Raw genomic sequence first — 19989 nt, 5'->3', positions numbered from 1 at the left:
GAACAGGACACACCTGCTAAATTATTCAGTAGACCTGCTGTCACACACAAATCTAAGCTGTTTCTTACCAATGAAATAAACATGTACATTGTATATCCTTCTGATGGTTTAAGAGTTTCTAATAGTGAGGCTGACAATGAAGAAGTGAGAAAATGTCACTATGTTGTCTACCCAAACCTCTTGCAATGAGCTTGCTTCTGAGGTACCTCTCTTAACAAGGAAAATTCAGTGGTCCCGATTGAGTCTTTGTCGCTAGCTATGACTAAAAACATGATTTTTTTAAATTTTTTACAAAAACGAATGGAGTGTTGTGAGGTGGTCACAACAGTTTCTATTGCAACTTGCAGAATGCAACCCTGTCGAGGTACTGCTCTTAGGTGAAGAGATGAATTCAGTGGTCCCGATTGGGCATTTCTTGCTAACTATAAATCAAAGACATGATTTTTATTATTTTTTTTAATGCCTGTGTACAAACCAATAGGAGTGTTGTGAGGTGGCCACACCAGATTCTATTGCAATTTGCATGTGTAGTTGCAACCAAAATTTAGTACTGTATGTGGTGAAATAATATGTGAAAAATCAAAATATTATTTATTCCTTAATTTATGTGCTATTTGTGTGTGAAGGATAACCTCCTTTACGTACTGGCAATACACGCTTGATAGAAAGTGAACACAGTGCACTCCCGTTATAACAAACACGGTTATAACAAAATTCTGGTTACAACAAAATAAAAAGTCAGGCTGCAACACTATCGGCTCTATGTTTTTTATTGTTTATTTGATTGGTTATAATGAAATTTCAATATAACAAAAGAAAACTGCTGGTCCCGAGGACCTCGTTATAATGGGAGTCAACTGTATCACTCTGGTCCCCTATCACATGATTCCAGGATTGTTTGTCACTCTTTGTCTTCCAATTTTCCAATCTACATGGCACTCCTGCTTATACTAGTACATATCAGGTAGAGGTCAAAACAGTTCAAACTTGACTACCGAAATGTCTGATTGTAATTGTTAAAATTTCTGGCGAAGAATAACTGTTGGGTCTGGGTCTGTCCTTGCTGATTCTGGACCTGGATCTCCACGTGACTGGGTTGGACTTGGACTGTTTGCTGGGACTGGCCTGCTGCCTGGCCTTGTACCTGTGGTTGAGCTTGGATAATTGCAGAGGAGATAGGGACAACATTCTGAGCTGTTGATTGCAACTGGAGAAGCTGAGTGGCCTGCTGGAATTGGGTAGGGGACTGCCGCAGGTGACTGACATCAATGGTTGGTGGTCCTGCTTCCACCTGCGTTCCATCTGAGGTGCTTGGTTGACTTGAAGAGACAGTTGTGGCAACCTGTCCCACTGGCTGGCTGATTCCTAGGGCTGCCTGGCTGACAGCAAGGGCTGCCTGTGTCACTGTCAGCTGTGGAATTTGAGCCTGGGACACCACCACCTGGGAATTCTGGATCTGAGACACTGGGACAGAAATGGTTTGGGGCTGGCCAGTAATTTGAAAGGTCTGTTGGCCTAGAAGCCCAGGATGGGACTGTGCTGTGTGAATGATCCTCTGAGCCAAGTTCTGATAGTCAGTGTTTGGAGTTTGGCGAAACTCATTGATTGTTTGGGAGAGTTCAGACATAGCTTGGGTCAAAAGGTCTGCTGCTTGGACAGCTTCAGTTTGAACAACTGGCACCTGGCTAGTTTCAATGTACCTTATGGTTGGTTGATTGTCATTGCGCTCAGGGTTAACGTTAGTAACATCTTGCTGGCCAGGTTGGGCAACGACAACTTGCAAGCTGGGCTGACCTGAGAGTCCTGTGAGGTGCTGGATGATGGGTTGCAAGGTGGTGGTTCCATCAGGATTAACAGTAGCTATCTGGATGTTCTGCAGATCACTGGCCTGAATCTGAGTTGGGTTCTGAGCCATAGCATCCTGGACTGCTTGCTGGATGTTTTCAGGTACCTGGGCCACCACAGTAATTGAACCAGGAAGATGTCCTTCTGCCTGTATTTGTTGTGGCTCTTGGACAACAGTCAACTGCTGGGAATTGGTCATCATGGCTGCCTGTTGTACTGGCTCCATGTGCTTTTTGCGCACATGATCCATCATTTTGGCCTTGGTGCTGTACTGCCTTGGGCAATGTGCACATGCAAAATAGTGTGTTGTTGTTGTACCAGCAGGTGCAGTGTGTGGATTACCAAAAGGACTGTTAGGATCCCCCTTAGTCTTTCGCAAACTAGGAGGAACAGCGCCCCCTGGGTGATTCTTCAAGATATGAATTTTCCTTTTGCTGCTACTTTTGTACACTTTTTCACAATAGGCACAAAAGTAGTTCCTATTGGGTTTGACAATTGGAAGATTGAGTTCAGGAACAGTGTCTGGGGCTATTTCTGGGTGACGTTTTGCAAGATGATTTACCAGCATCCCACGACGCTTAAATCCCAGAGAACAAATCCGACACTTGAATGTAAAAGCATTAACATCTGATGGGGAAATCTTGGGTTTGAATGGAGCCTTTTTTGGTTTCCCAGCTAAGAGCTTGTTCTTTGCTTCTCTCTCTGGGTTGTGCATCCTGGCCATGTGTTCCTTCAATTTATCTTTTCTCTTGAACTGTTTACCACAGTTAGCACAAAGGAAATCCTTCTTGTCTGAATGACGCAACATGTGCAGTTTCAGCTTGTCAGGCCGTGGGAATACCTTGTCACAATGTGGACAAGGAAATTCTTTGGTGGAATGGAAACTGCGAATATGTTTGCGTACATGGGTGTACTCAGTGAAAGCCTTCATACAATGAGGACATGAGAAGTAACCATTGAAGGCATGAGTCTGCACATGCTGCTTGAGGTGCTCATTACGATCAAAGTCTTCTTCACAGAATGGACATGTGTAATACTTCTGTCCACTGTGTGTCTTCATGTGAACTGACAAAGCTGAGTTATTCAGGAAGCATTTGTTGCAAAACTCACACTGTATCGTTTTCTTGTTTTCACGCCTGTGAAGTTCCATGTGTCGTTCATATCGCACCTTAATTCGAAATACTTTGAAGCATTCCCTGCACCGATATGAAGGTCTGGTACGAGAGCGAAGCACAAAATCTGCATTTGATCCTTGCCTTCTGCCATGGTCAGTGGCATGGAGAGCAAGCTCCTTCTTTGATGGAAACACCTCTGTGCACGTAGGGCATGTAAAGACACCTTTCACATCATCTTCACCTCTATCCCCACTTTCCTCATCACCACCAGCTGTTGCCTGATCAGTCCCTTCCATGGCAGCATTACCTTGCCCACTCACTTGAGCACTGCCTGACCCAGGAGCAGCTTCTGTAAGTGGGGTGACCAGACTTGGTTCAACCCCGCCTTCTGGCTCAACTCCTTGACTTGTAGTGCCTGATTCTACCTCCATGTCTACTTTAGCATTATCTTGCTTGTCCATCTGCTCTTCATCCTCTTCTTCATCTTCCTCCTCATCCTCCCCGACCTCTCCATCCTCCATCTCACCTTCATCATCTCCCATTTCCTCAGGATTCTCATCATAGTGGAGACTGACATGGAGTTTTAACATACGCTCACTTTCAAACTCCAGGTCACAGTGGTCACAAGCATATGTGGAAGTACCATCTGCGGGCTGTGCCTGGCCAGTTCTGCGCCGCCTGAGAGGTGGCAGTGGACCAGAAAACTCACCCCTCTCTTTGTGCCGTCTCATGTGCCTTGTACGATTGTATATGTGCGCAAAAGACTTATTGCATACATCACAGGTAAAATTCTTTTCTCCAGAGTGCATCACCAAGTGGCGCTGCAAGCTGTAGAAGCGAGGGAAACGCTTATTGCAGTAATCACAGTTGTATTCCTCCTTTTGGCCTGATCGCATGTGTTCTAACTTGGCCTGTGCCAGTTTGCGTTGTCGCTGACGGTAACCTTCAGGGTATTTACGTGGTCTACCCCGTTTATTTCTTGTGCGGCTTTTGACAGTGGGACCATCATGAGATGAAAGGTGCTTCTGCAACAGTTCAGATGTCCTAAACTTTCGAGTGCACTCAAAGCAGGGCCACGTATTCTCTTTCTCTTGCATTTCTAGAAAACAATATGAGAACAAGATCCAGCTAATCAATTACAACAATTGCAAAGGATAACACAAGTTATAATGTGCCACAGCAAGAAAATAGAATGTGTACTCAAATGAATTACATGTACAGTAGATAGGTGATCCATCTTAATTACTTTGCCTGGAAATGGGAGAACCATTCAAAGCCTCAAGTTACCAACTACGCAAAGTAACGGAAAAGCCACTGCCTTGCATCAGTTCTTTCTAATTCAAGAAAATGTCATATTTACAAGAGTCTTGTTCAATGACAACATCCATCTTTGCACACCAGTTTGTTGCCTTGCAAATATCTCACTAGTGAGCCCCAACTCCTTTAGAATGGACCTTGTGTATACACTTTGTAATTTACACAGGTATATCTATTGCTCAATTGAGTACTGCAAGTTCACCTTACACCAAATCTTGCAATCTAATACCTAAGAAGAAGAACACAGCAAACTTGGGGCTTTGGGATCTTGAGTTGGGGGGGGGGGGGGGAGGGCATGGTGTCCAGCTGTATTTTCTATCACACTAGTGAAAATACCTGCCAAGTTTGTAGACAATTTAACAGTGCATTTTCAAAAGAGGATCAAATTGTGAAAATCACTTCAAAAATTGATACTGGCCTCACAGGGCAAACCCTGGATTTACTTGAAACTACCATTCACTATTGTATTTACTCAAAGCAAAAGGCCCCCATTTGTACAAATAGATATTCTATTACCCGAGTGATAAATTTGGTAACAAACTTGATCATTTATTTCAAAAAAAAAAGCTGAAAATGTGAAACTGACAATCCCTTTGCTTCCCCCCCCCCCCCTCCCTGGAGCCCTAAGGGCAACCACTGGATCTGAGATGAATAAACTTATTACTGCACTCACAAGTACACAAACTTATACATTTTAGCTCAATCATTTCTGTTTACAATGTATATAGAAGAATTTTAAAGATTCTCTGATTTGCAGGTTCTAAGCTCCCTTAGGACCCGCAATGTAGGGCATGGTGCCCATTTGCACAATTCTATCATCGTAGCTATAATGTCTGCCAGGGTAAGTGAAAATGTGACTATGCATTTTCAAGAAGGAAGATGAAAATATGAAAATTGGCCCCCAATGTGATCACCCATTCATATGGGCTTTCTAATATGGATTGTACAACTCAACTGCAAAGTTATCTTATATTTTTGATTTTCTTTGCTAATGGGTACTAACTTTTGTAATTTTGACAAATCAAGCTCCTGGTCAAACCCCTTTTTACACAATAGGTAAGTCTTTATGTAACACGCAAGTGAACAGGACATTGAACCTTACCTGCTGCCTCTTCAGGTGTGATTTCCAGGATGTGTTCTCCAATGGTCTCTGCATAGGCTTTAGCATACCACACTCGCAGCTCAGTGCGTGGAGGAATGTTCTTGATGGTAGCAAAGTAGATCTCATTGTTGTTCATCTGAAATGCTATCAGGTTCTGCTCAGTGTAGCATGTTGCAGGCCGTATGAAACTCATCCAATTTGATTCGTACTCATCAGAGCAGTCAATGTACACGAGGTCTGAGCCTTGTTTAATCTGAAGAAAATCATATTTGTTCACAGGAAGTAAGAATTCACATAGTTTGTCTCTCTTTAAAATACAATTTTCTTTGTTTTCCTGTGGTCAACAAGATGCAATAACAGATATAAAGAGAATGTTCCCAAATCTATCATTCCTTGAAATTTGAATATCACAGGCAATGAACCTATCTATCATATCTGATGCTGTGTCTTTGAGCTTGCCAGAAATTAACTTTGAACAACCTCAGAGAATATGTGTATACATCAGAAAATAATATTTCACACATATTTGACCCAAACACTCACATACATATGTATATATTTTCATATATCTACATGTATTTATAGTCACATATTTGTGACCTTTATCGTAACTCATGTCAAGTACAGTTGTGCAACCAGGCCAGATGAAACTCATTTGGTAGGTCAAATAAAATCTTATATAGGACTTTATCATCAATGAATTATACAAGAGAATGTGAAAGTTGTTTTCTGGTCAAATATCATGGAATTCAAAAACCTGTCTGGCCCTCATACATCACTCATGAGCTAACAAACATTACTATTTGTGTAGTACATAACAAAGTTGGTCTTATCTTACCTGCCACTTCAGATGTCCAGATGGTAAGTTTTGCCTTGACACAGTCCTTCCCTCAAGTGGTCCAAACTGAGTTCTCTTTGCAATTGTTCGTTTTGCAAACACACCTACAGAAAGTATACAAAAAGTTTGATAATAACAATAATAATATGTACATTTATAAAGTGCATAATAAGCACATGCTTCTCTATGCGCTGTACAATTCTAATACAGTGCACTCCCGTTATAACGAAATGCTCGGGACCGGCAGTTTTCTTTCGTTATAACGAAATTTCGTTACAACCGAACAAATACAATATATAAAGAAAACAAGGAAACCACGTACATGTATGATCCTGTTTGCTGAATACTCATCATACATTTGAAAGCTATGTGAAATGTGATGGGATAACTGTATTACAATAATAAAAGCAAGTTCCCCTCAGAAACTGTGCGTGACAAAAGGAGCAAACACACAATGGTGTGAAGCGTTCATCCATGCAGAGACGCTATAAATGCTTGTTCCGCTACGTATTCTCGAAAGCAATTCGCATTTCGTTATAACGGAGCACATTTCTTTTGTTTTTCTTTGTCTGTGGTACTCAGAAAAGACTTCGTTATAATGGAAATTTCGCTATAACCGTGTTCGTCATAAGCGAATTTTGTACCATAGAGTTTAATGTTGATAATTTTGGGACCAGAAGATGTACTTCGTTATAACGAAATTTTGTTATAACCGTGTTTGTTGTAACGGGAGTGCACTGTACAAAATACAAACAAACAAACAACTAACAAGTATAACAATCAACAAAATTGATACAACTAGAACGATCACTCACTGTGATTAATATACCCCCACCCACAACTGAGGGAATTAGCTCAACTAGGATTGTTTTTTTTTTTTACTTTTTAATGAAAAAAAATTACCATGGCAATGCACTGTTCAACAGTGAACAAATGTATTGCTCACTGTTAGTCAAATGTCCCACATCTCAAGTCAAGTGCTCAAAAATTGAGTGAGCAAGATAAATAAACTGACAATTTCTATGGTTTTTATTAAAAATTGTGTAACCATGGCAACACAATGTTGGACATTAAGAAAATAATGAAGGTCGCACAACTATATATCATAGCTGTCACGTGTGCCAAATTTCAAGCCAAATGCTAAAAGGATGAGGGGCTTAGTTGAATTCACAATATCAGCGTATCATTTTAATTCAAAATATACTGTTACCATGGCAACACATTTTACACACTGACAAAAGATTTTTCGCACATCTAGGTAATGTACTGGTAACATGTGCCAAATTTGAAGCCAAAATGCTCTTAACAGAGTTAGGATCTAATCAAAATGTTTGTATGATTTTCATTTAAAATGCACTGTTACCATGGCAACACATTGTTCAACAATGATGAAATATGAAGTTTGCATATCTCTGTACTATAATGGTTGCATGTGCCAAATTTCAAGCCAAATGCTCAAAGACTGGGGGAGTTACCTGAATCCACAATATTTTTATATGATTTTCATTCAAACTATGCTGTTACCATGGCAACACAATGATCAACAATGACGAAAGGTTAAAGGGTGTGTACAGTTCTGGTCGAGGTGAGAATTTAGCTTTTAACACTTTGCAAGATATCCAGTAACCACTCTATGAGATGTCAAAGAGCATGCAATTCTAAGGGGTATCAAATGTTTATTTGATGAAAATCAATGAATAATAAATAAATTAAAACAATTTAAACAAATAAATGAGATATCCAAAAACATGGTGGAACAAAGAGATCCTAATAAAGTTGTGGCCTGTCGCCTTTTATTACTATCACTTTTTTTGGATATCTCAGCCATTTGAAAACCGATTTTCATCAAATAAATGTTGGATCCTTCTTAAAGGACAAGTTCACCTTCATAAACATAAGGATTGAGAAAATGCAACAATATTAGTAGAACACATCAGTGAAAGTTTGAGGAAAATTGGACAATCGATGTAAAAGTTATGAATTTTTTTAATTTTTTTGTGTTGGAACCGCTGGATGAGGAGACTACTATAGCTTGTGAGTCATATGCGTACAACAGTATAAAGAAAATATAAAAGAAAATTCAACATATTTTCACTTTTTTCGCATAATAAAAGAGCAATTGACTTGCCTCTTTCTAAAGGCAGGGGGAATAATATTACCCATAACATTTATCGGTAACGAGTCAGGGGAATGTGTACTTTTTTCAAAAGATGGAATTTTGTGAAATTCTCTTTATATTTTCCTTATATTGTTGTACACATGTGACATCTAAGTTACTCATACACTGCAGTAGTCTTCTCATCCAGCGGGTACTGCACAAAAACTTCAAAAATTCATAACTTTTGAACGGATTGTCTGATTTTCCTCAAACTTTCAATGATGTGTTCTACTAATACTGCTACATTCTCTCAATCCTTATGTTTATGAAGGTGAACTTGTCCTTTAAAATTACATGCTCTTTCATATTTCATAAGAGGTTTCTCGTTATCTCACTTGAGAATGTTCAAAACATGAATCCCCACCTCGACCAGTACTGTACACTCCCTTTAAATTTGCACATCTACATACTTGTACCATAGTGGTCAGGTGTGCCAAATTTCAAGCTAAATGCTCAAAGACTGAGGGAGTCGGCTGAATCCACATACTTTTTTGTGAAAAAATGTTTTTACCATGGCAACGCATTGTTTAACAACAATGACAGATTAAGTTTGAACATCTATATGCTATAGTGGTCACATATGTGCCAAATTTCAAGCCAAATGCTCAAAGACTGAGGGAGTTAACTGAATCCAAAATATTTTTGCATGATTTTCATTCAAAATATGCTGTTACCATGGCAACACATTGATCAACAATGACGAAAGACTATGTATGCTCATTTACGTACTATAGTGGTCACATGTGCCAAATTTCAAGCTAAATGCTCAAAGACTGAGGTAGTTACCTGAATCCAGAATATTTTTGTATGCATTTTAGTGAAAATATGCTGTTACCATGGCAACGCATTGTTCTCCACTGATGAAAGATTAAGTTTGCACATCTATATGCTATAGTGGTTGCATGTGCCAAATTTCAAGCCAAATGCTCAAAGAGTGAGGGAGTTAACTGAATCCACAATATTTTTGTATGATTTTCATTCAAAATATGCCATTACCATGGCAACACAATGATCACCACTGACGAAAGATTATGTTTACACATCTACGTACCACAGTGGTCATGTGTGCCAAATTTCTAGCTAAATGCTCGAAGACTCAATCAAGGAAGATGGAAAAGGTGGGTTTTATGCCAGAATGGATTTGAAATTTGCAAAATTCGGTGCACATTGAATGTTTTGTGGGAGATAAAGGATAACTAATGGTCACTAAGACGGGGAGAGATTAGAGGGATTACTTATATTACAGATAATAACTAGAAAAACACAGACCTCTGACAAGCCGCTCATTTCCACCCATATACAAATATATGATAAAAATGGTCCTTTTTCCCAATGACAAAGAATCCTTTCTAGTACAGTGTCTCTACTTCTGCCTTAGCTTCTTGCTGCACCTCAAGCATGTGCTCAGTACATGTGCACCTCAAATATGCGCAGCTTGAATTCAATCGGCTTTGGCCCTTAGAATCCTTTTAAAAATTCAAAAAAAAAAATTCCTTGAACCAGATGGTGATTCAGATCAATACCAAAATTTTATCATCTGTTCCTGTGTCATTATCAACTTTTCTTGAAAATTTTGTGCAAATCCGTTCATAACTTTCTGAGTTATTTTGCAAACAGACAGACAGAGAACAAACAAACAAATGCTTACAAATACATAGCCTCCTTGGGGGAGGTAATATTATCTCTAATAATAGTGATAATGAGTAAAAATATGAATAATTGGATGAAGGAAGCAACAACAATTTTGGTGATGAAAACAATCCTGAAGGGGCTTGGCATTAGCGAAATCCTTTCTAATGCCAAGTTTCGTTGACAAGGAAGCCACATAGAAATTTACACACAATACAAGTGGTTAAAAATTAGAACATGGATGTAACTTCTTCCTTATCTAATAGGGATCGTATAGTTTTGGTTGAGACCTAATTTCAGGTTTTTTACATTTTTTGGTGAGATAATGAGAAACCCCTTATGAAATATGAAAGAGCATGTAATTCCATGAGGAATTCAATGTTTATTTGATGAAAATTGGTTTTGAAATGGCTGAGATATCCAAAAAAGAGCAATTCTAATAAAGTGTAGGACCCACATTTTATTACGACTGCTTTGTTTTACTTTGTTTTTGGATGTTTCAGTCATTCCAAACCTGATTTTCATCAAACGAACTTTGAATTCCTCTTAAAATGGCATGCTCTGTACTATTTCATAACTGTTTTCTTGGTATCTCGCAAAAGGTTTACAGCCCAATTCTCCTCTCCACCAATACTGTACCATCCCTTTAAGACAAAAGGATCTATTCACGCTCAATATTTACAAGGTCTGTGTTTTTAATGTTCTAACAAGCTAAGTATCATAATTATACGTTAATGGAACATATCAATCTCTAAGATATATGTCAATGATGTTTTGCAATCAAATGCTATCACCATTGGTGACTTAACTGCATCAGGTTTTCAATTACAGTGATAAATTCTAAAACCCAAGGATAGTTGATTAATCCCGCACAGACTAGTTGGGCTGCCTACATACCTATCTGATCATTTTCCACTTTGAATATCTGGAGAACAAGAGGTAGACTGGCCCTGGCCCTGGAGATGATGGGTTTGTCTGCAATACGCTGGATGGCTCCCTGGCGCAGGAACTCCTCCTCATCCACTGGGTCTCTGTCATCAGTGGCTGGCATGTCATGTTTTGAGAGAAAATGTTAGCAGTGGACTGCTTTCGAATATCCCAAAAGAATGATACCTGTGCATACACAGAGAGCAGATTTTTCTATTGCTTGGTCTAGTGTTACTATAAATTTTCAGTACCTGAAACTTGTTGAATGTTATATGGTTGCTTTCTTGGCTTGCTTGTCATTTTATTTGTCATTGCTTTTACTTTAATCTTTGTTTTTCGGACATGGGGTTTCATTTTTTGCTCATAGGATCAATTTGGACACATTGTCATTCATAGGTCTCCTTGATTGATTTACAAAACATCACATTCACCTTCTCTCAAGGATAGAAACAAACATACCACATCTCACATCCTCAAGTTATACTGTGCAATGCAGTGCATAGTATTTCATGACTGAATGAGCTATCAGTAATGGTAAAATATACTCTGGAGTCATAAGATCAGGTTAAGAAAACATGCTATGTTAATTCCATGTATTGTCATCAATAGTGAGATATAGGTATATATGTATATTTATACAAATATATTTAAACTTGTACAGGATGGTATAAACTGAAACTATTTTTAAAACGGCCTTAGAGCAACAATCTCACGTTTCTAAATGTGATGATTTCACCTGGCATGAAAATAAAAGGAGTAATGCTAACAAATGCATGGCATGGATCTCTGTTTGGTTAAGAGTGATCGAGTCTCACCTATGATGGCATCCTCCTCCTCTTCATCCTGTGAGTCTGCCAGAAGCTGGTGCAGACCTCTAGAGGCACGTCGCTCTGGGCGGACATTCCTTGACACTTCTCTGGAGTGGTTAAGCCCTGAAGGCCCTGCTACATCCTCTGGTCTCATGGTCTCCATAGGTGGCATGGTAACCATAGATGGATTCACATCAGCTGTATATGTTTAGCAAGGAGCAAACAAGTAAACTAACATTTCTTTTGTTCATATCAAACACAGAATAGGCAAGGAACATGTATAACTTACAGCAGATATATAAGGAGCCAAATTTTCATACACAAACCCACACAGATCATGCATGTCACATAGCCATCTGCAATGCATTAAGATGTTCTTGACACTGGACAGGCAATTCTCAGTGTTATATCAATATTACATTCTTGTTCTCTTGGCATTATAGCCTAATTATGCACACACACAACCACAATCTCTTCTACAAAATCCTCTATATAAGATAATGACATATATGAGTGATAGTAAGTTGAAAGTGATGGTGATGGTGATAGAATAGAGAGATTTGACATAAAATTGATAGTGCCAGACAGATACTCACTTGTAATAATCTGAGTGGGTGGATTAAGGCTAACAGTCAGCTGGTTGGATGGTACCCCCAACAGCTCCTGCTGGTCTCCCAGTTCAGATCGGTCTTCTGAAGGCTCTGTTGCTATGGCAATGATATGACTTCCAGGGTTTGAAAGGCTTGAGTCTGGCAAAATGGTGACAGCCACAGGGACTGCCTCATTGTCTAGGAAACAGAGAAAAATATGTTTGTTATAGAGTCTGGTGACAAGAAGTCATGCCAGGGATACAACAAATGAGTACATAAAATATAGTTTATGATGATAAGTAACTTTACTTTAAAAATAAAAGCAAACATGTGACTGTCATTTGTTAAGTATGTATAACTGAAAAGCAGCCTGTTGGTTTGGTAAATGATGAAAAATATAATATTTCCAACCATTCTCATTAATGCACATAAGTGATTTAAAGATGGTGTCAACTTGCTACCAAATTTTGCAATTACCTGATAAAGGAATTATGCAGAGCAAATGCATATTGCTTTCAACTGATTCATAATGCCCTGACTATAACTAATATGGCCAGAAGAACATATAAATATATACCATCTATTTTATGATTTTTTTCTCCCCCCCCCCCCCCCCCAATTATTTGGTACAGCTAAAAGCCTTCCAAACAAAGATTGTCAGTGACATCATCTGTCAATCACTGGTTAAGTACTGATATATGCTAATACAGTCAAACCTGCCTTTGCGGCCACCTGTCTATAGCGACCACCTGCCATATGCAACAACTGAAAATTCCCCCCGAGAGAAAAGCCCTGTTAAAGACTGTGTATAGCGGCCACCTGTCTAACGCGGTCAGCGGCCACAAATTTTGTTTCCCACGGTAGATTTTAACCTGTCTATAGCAGCTACAGACCCACATGGAGCCATAGCCGAGCCGATAATTCAGCTTTACCACTCAGTCTGAGTGCTCAAAGGGCATGAAAAATCTCACATACTTTCCACAAAATAGTATTTCTTGGTTGACAAATCTTTTCATTGTCATTGTTTTGTTAAATCTGTGATAGTCAAAAGGGATGTTTTCATGTGAGGAAAAACAGACCAAAAAAAAAAATTATTTGGACAACACTCCTCTTAAAACCCATACAATGTACACACAAATATCACTTGAAACTGACACTTTTTTGTGCCATTGGTCACGGATAGACACTGTGCTATAATATCTATGAAACCAGATACCCCTAGATTTTTTGTAAATAGGGCCCTATGATGTGTGTGAGATGTGAAAGAAAAAGTCATGATGAAACTTAAGCGTGAGATCTCTTTGGGTGCGTTCGAGCACTCTCTTAGGATGAACCGTACAATACAATACTGTACCTGCGCCAGAGGAGCGCTCAAAAGCTCCTAAAGTGTAGGCCTACGGTACCATACGGTACCGAGCCAAAAATGGATCACTTCGCGATGTGTTCCAAAAGGGTACCAAAAGGGTACCAACAGCATACCAGAAGTTCGCATGTGAGAATGTGCGTAACATGAACATACGTAATAATGCAAAGAGCTCATTCTCTTTGTTCGGGACATCTGTAAGTAGTTAAAGCGCGCCAGGTGAATGACCCTCTTGCTACATGCGTGAAAAATAACTCATGAGGTATCCTTTCTCAACAGAGCGCTCGAACGCTCCAGATTTGGCACAGTTCAGTATGGTACGCTTTAGTTCAGTTAACTTTGGTTCGCCTTAGAGCACTAGCATGCACCCTTTGTGTTTAAAAAAAAAATTATCATGACAAACATTGAGGTTGCCTATTTCAGCACCCCCCCCCCCCAAAAAAAAAAAAATGGCAAAGTAAGAATAATATACAAGGTACATGCTAGAGAATGTTGCACTTACCCGAGTGGATGGTTTGACCAGATCTGCTACTAGAAGCTGCTTCATTAGTTACTTCACAGCTCAGCCCTTGGACAGTTGATTCTGCCTCATTGTCTGCTCCATGCATGGAGTTGTCACTGTCTGAACCATGATCTGTTGAAGCCTGAGAAAGAGAGAGCACACTTTCAGAACCCTGTGCTTTGCATCAATGGTGTGTCATTAATTAATAGTAAATGAAGGGATGCTTAAGGCTTCATTTCTCTAGTTCTGAGCCCCTAATTACAAGTCTAACAAATCCAAGTACCTGACAAGAGTTTTAAGCTTAGGCAGCTGTGCAGAAAGTGTGTACAAGTTTGTTTACCTTCTTGCAAGATATACAGTAAAAAAATTAGACTGATATGCACTTGGGCTCCACCCACTTTGGCTAATATCCACATAAGCAATATCACAATCTTAGTCTAATTACCATTTTGGCAAAGTTTCATTATGCTAATAACCAGTTGGGCTACTTGTCAATTAGTCTACTGATAAGTTGGTCTAGTGGCCATGTACACCTTTGTAGTCTAATGCACAAATGCTCTAATTACCATTTGGTCTACAGCACACTTTGTCTTAATTTTAACTCTCTCTAATTTAGTTGTTTGTTGTCTACCATTTAAATCCAAGTCCCGGTCTTGGTACAGTGTTGACAGGTTAAACAAAATGAAATTATTCAGACTGTCAGAATTGTTGTTTTTGAAGAAAATTATCATACATACGGGGGTTATTTTCATAGGAACGTGTTTCACAACCACATAAAAAACACAAAAAACAAAAACAAAACAATTACAAAGCACTGAAAGTAATTGATTCTGAAACAATGGCGCATGGCATAAAATATATGTGACCCGCTACAACAAAAGGATCCTGAAGTCGCTGAAGGCTGAGCCGAGAAAGTCGAGTTTGAAGTAACATCATCAAAATTGGTCAAAACCAGTGAATTTCTGTTTTTTGCACAATTTTGTAGTCTAATGTTTTGTCTATCATCTGCCGAAATTTTGAAGCTAAATGATCAAGGGAAAGGCAAGAGATCAGCGTTTTTCTAAGCCATGATTTTCCGAATTTATACGAAACAGAAACATGTCCGAAGATTTGGATTTAGCGCTGCAGCTAGACTCCTCCCCTAGCAAGAGAGGGAGTGATCTTATTGGTCAGTGCGTGGCATCCTGATTACTGATTGGTCGTGCGTAGACCGCTGGCGCTAAGCTTGAATGAACATCGCAGAATCGCTAGGACCGTGCCTTCTATTGTCAAGCGGTGAAAACTGTCTGGCCTCCCCTTGATCATGATAGCGTCGGAAGGCAAACTTTGAAGGCGTTTTTCTTGATACTCTGATTTCCTCAACCACTTGACATGCGCCAATAAGACCATCAATATCTCCGCGACCGAGTACTTTTATGAGTTGTGCTATATATGAAATTAAAGAAGAAGTGTAAGGGAATAATATCATGCCAGTTTCAGAAAATTGTCCTCCCCCGACTTTCGGATCCTTTTGTTGTAGCGGGTCACATATGCTTACCCTGGTATATGTTTCATGTAAGTATTTATAACATTAGTGGTTGGCAACAGTTACAAATACTGCAATAGTAAATAGTAAATAGGGCTACAAGCTTTGTGGGCTTATATCAGAAAACCTTTGTATTCTGGGGATGGTGCATCGCTCAATACCCTTGCTCGCGCACATAGTTTAAATACCGGTAATTTAAATTTCATGTTGCAAGATAACTAATGATTGTGTTAAATTTGATGGCAAAAGAATCAATCAGAATGATTGTTACTGTTGACATTATCATTACTGCCCTCATCATATCAGTTACAGCCCTGTAAAATAAATGAAACCTTAATTATTGGTTAATTTTCTCAATTCATTTTGGGTGCCTTCCCTCCCACCCCCTTTAATACAGCTAGTTATGCTGGTGAGAGTATCTAGCAGGGGTATCGCTAAGACTTGTTCATTAGAGGGTGTACTAAGGCCACTGAGTTTAACTGATATACATATATGGTCATGATTATTTGGTTTTCACACAATCATTACAACAGCCTATGTACGGTACCTTATCATATACCACGCTACCCCCTGTTAGCTAGCCTTCAAATCAACATGTGGATTTCGATCCATGTCCTCCCTGTGAATTACAATCTGCATGCATCTACACTGTTATCATGACAAGAAGACACATATTATTGCAAAAGAATGAGCCATCCTCACTCGTTTGAAATCTACCTATCACAATAGCACTGCTTGGAACCTGCGGCCATCTGGAGCCATGCATATGAAGATGGTCCCCTGCATTTCCAACTGATTTTCCAAAACTGTATTTAAAGTATTCCCTCTGCTTTTCGTGTATCTTCAATTTGACATCCATTGCTTCATGTCCTTTTTTCTCGAGCTCCCTTTACTTACATCTGTAGTATGTTTCTCCTATGATAGTAGGCCTAAAATAATGTGTGATACATAAAAATAATTTATGGAATTATGCTGACACTTTGTTAGATTTTTTTATATTGCATTGACAATGAAATGAAATAAAACTTAATTGAAATGAAACTATAGATGAAACAAAAGTAGCCCTATTAGTAATTAGACCAAATAAGAATTAGACTAAATGGTAATTAGCCAAAATAGTATTTTGACGAAATGGCATATTAGACGGATTGGCTTGTGGACCAGATGGAAATTAGACCTATCGCAATTACACAGGACGGAAATGCACTCAATTGAATATTAGGCCAAGTGAAATACAGACCAAATGGGTAGTAGACCAAACAGTAATTAAAAAAATTGTCTATACACCACATGAAAAATAAACTAAATGAAATTTGAATGAACTGGTAATTATAGACCAAATGATATCTAGACAAAATGGGGAAAAACAACAAGAGAAAAATGGCAATTAGACCATCTGGCCATTAAATGAAAGGACAATTGGCAAGTGCGGGCATTAGACCAAGTGAAGACGACACCAAACGGGATTTAGACAAAATAGATAGTGGACCATATAAGTTTAGCCATAGTGGTGTTAGACAAACTGGGAAGTAGACCACCTAACATTAGACCAAGTGGCAATTAACCATCAATCGGGTTTGCATTCTACTCTTCAGGTAAATTAAAATGCAATCTTTTATGAGCAGGTTGTGACTCTTTCTCACTTTGACTTTCTCGTTTTTTTTTTTTTTTTTTCTTGAATTCTTTTCTTTTTCAGGAAAAGGGGTCTTTTGTGTCTTACTTTAATGGACAGCATCATAACACATGAAATTGCTCAGCTAGACTCACTAGAACTCAAACCCAAGCCACTTGATTGCAAGACAGACATATTTCTGACTGCCCCTACAATACATCATGCACTGACATGACATACACATGTGCAGTATTCACACAGAAAAGGATATTCTTCTTTTATCATCTCCTCTTTGAAGGGAAACTTCCAAATGAAAGCTAGTTTGAAGACAATGATATTTACGGACAATTTCGGTTTTAGTCTTGGTTTTTAAACTTCTGAAATGAACATGTATTGATCAACTGGTAAAATGTTAGGAATTCAACATCAATCTCAAAGTAATTCTGACTGAAAGTAACTATCATAAACACTGCATAATAATAAAAGATAATCTAATCTATCAACAACAAAAAAGGAAACAGCAAAAGGGGATTGTGTGTATGTGTGTGTGTTAAGTTGAATGTATACATCAAGATTAAGATACTGTAGATAACTTGTATTATAGGCCCTGGTTTCTTCAAAAGGTTAAAAGTAAGCATTGCCCTTACCCCAAGGACATTGTTGGAGCTGGATACACCATCATGCTGCATGGGGCTAAGGACTGGCTGTTGGACATGGTTCTGGTCTTGCCGTTGGTTTTCTCCGGCATGTGGTGGCCATACAAGCTCTCTCCCATCAGCCTCCATCTTCTGAAGACCACTGCAGAATGCTTTGGATTTACCTAGGACACATTATTTGATTATTTCGTTTATTTTGACTCAATGAATATACCAACATTGTATAACAACATGCATGTAATGTGACAATGATATGAACAACTATGACACGACAAAGTGACAGAGAAAAAAAAAATGTGATGGGATTAAAGAGAAGGCAATGGGCCTCATTTTAAAACTAACACAGGAAAAGTAAATGCAGTGTTTTGTCTTTTCTTTCTATAGACCCTAAACTATCTAATCAACACAAAAGATTGACACAAAATGTTGAAAAGGTGTCAGTAGGCATGGCGCAGTGTTGCTGCACAGTTACAACTTGTAGGCAACAATCACTACTAAATATAACCCTACTATAATGTGACTACTATCCCCCATGTTATTTCAATGCAGGTTTTTCGTATCATGTGAAATTCTATCTGAATGAGGGTTTACAATGCAGTGACGATCAACACCAAAGTTAGCAGATTTATTAGACTAAAAGATTATTGCTCTTGTATATTACGCTCAAAATTCATCAATTTGGACAAATTCTCACACGAGGATTACAACCATTAAACTGAATGTTAAATATTGGTACTACTACATTCATGGCATCCAAATGCATTCTGAAATTGACATGTCGTTCCCTCATGAACTACTTCGGCAATGTATATTTATAACAGTGAGTGATGATCTCATAAATAGGAGCCTATACCACTCTCCCATTCATCTGTACATTAAAAAAAGGCAATGTTGTTGGTTGATAAGTTACCAGCCCTTTGGCATGAAAGTAATGATTGCTGCACGTTTGAACTTATCGTACAAGTAGGCCTATACTTCTTTCTCATTTTGAGTATCAAAGAGATCAAAAGGACCACACACTGAAAACTTGCGTGTAGATCAATGGGAGACTCTTGAATATGTATCATCATTTCATATTTAACTCTATGAAATGATGTATGTATGGTGTGTGTATGTGTGGTTACTACTCGTATCATCGCTCAAATGAAAATGTGAAATTCCATAACTCTATTAGGTTCTGTTCTTGATGAAACTCATGAAACATCTTTACAATCTTTGACTGATATTGCTGTTTTAAAGTCCTAAATTTCATGACTACCAGGAGATTCTATCCTTGTTTCATCTCAATCACTTGCTCGTTGGCTATGTTATACTGTATGTCCATATCACTTATCCCCTGGAGTGCACATCAGTACTCTCTGTATTAAACTGTTTCATTGGGTTTTTTTTTTTTCATTGTTTTGTTTGTTTCTTCTTGTTTCTTAATGGGGGGAAGGGTGGTAATAGAATAATTTTCTGTTCCTGCAGTTGGGAACCAATACAACCGTTTCTCTCCTAAATAGGGCGCAACCTACATTGTAACATAAATGTCTCATGCCTACAGTACGAGCATCACACCCTAGTAACCCATCTCACACTCTGCCCAGCAATTATTTTCTCAAGCCTCCCAGAAAAGGAGAGAGAGAGAGAGAGAAAAAAAAACACCCAATAATAAACACTGTATGGAAAGCCCGCTATGATATGCAAATGTTTTCCTCATTTTCTTTTTGCTGGTCACATGATACCATGGCTGTATCTTACAATTTAGAGCTATTTACTATTTTATATACATTTGAATAGGCTCTACTATAAGCTAAGAGTCTCTTAAAATTGTGGAAACTCTACAATATAGCCACATTTGTCATATTCTTGACTTTCTTATTCCCCCTTGTTTAAAATCTGTTGGGAAAAAATGCTTACAATGACTGATCTTTCAGGAACATCTTCCCATAACAAATTGAATGGGGATTACATAGTGTAGTCTTGATGCAATCAAAATTGTGTAATAAACACTAGGCATGG

General features: G+C 38.6%; 1 protein-coding gene across 1 annotated transcript; it reads right to left on the bottom strand.

Moving 5' to 3' along the window:
• Positions 1-556: 556 nt before the first annotated feature.
• LOC139721024 (PR domain zinc finger protein 10-like) lies at positions 557-18117 on the bottom strand. Its single transcript, XM_071632354.1, has 8 exons — positions 17980-18117; positions 14196-14337; positions 12337-12528; positions 11747-11938; positions 10902-11048; positions 6218-6321; positions 5380-5632; positions 557-4059 (listed from the first exon to the last, which is right to left on the bottom strand). Exons 1-8 carry the CDS (start codon positions 18115-18117, stop codon positions 992-994), a joined length of 4236 nt encoding a protein of 1411 aa, XP_071488455.1. The 3' UTR covers positions 557-991.
• Between the last annotated feature and the right edge of the window lie 1872 nt (positions 18118-19989).

Source organism: Diadema antillarum, unplaced genomic scaffold (genome assembly GCF_040938485.1).
Source record: "Diadema antillarum isolate AM-2024a unplaced genomic scaffold, OU_Dant_1.0 scf00000136, whole genome shotgun sequence".
Classification (NCBI taxonomy): Eukaryota; Metazoa; Echinodermata; class Echinoidea; order Diadematoida; family Diadematidae; genus Diadema; species Diadema antillarum.
The sequence above is the reverse complement of the archived record's forward strand: the minus strand, read 5'-3'. Positions and strand labels throughout refer to the sequence as shown.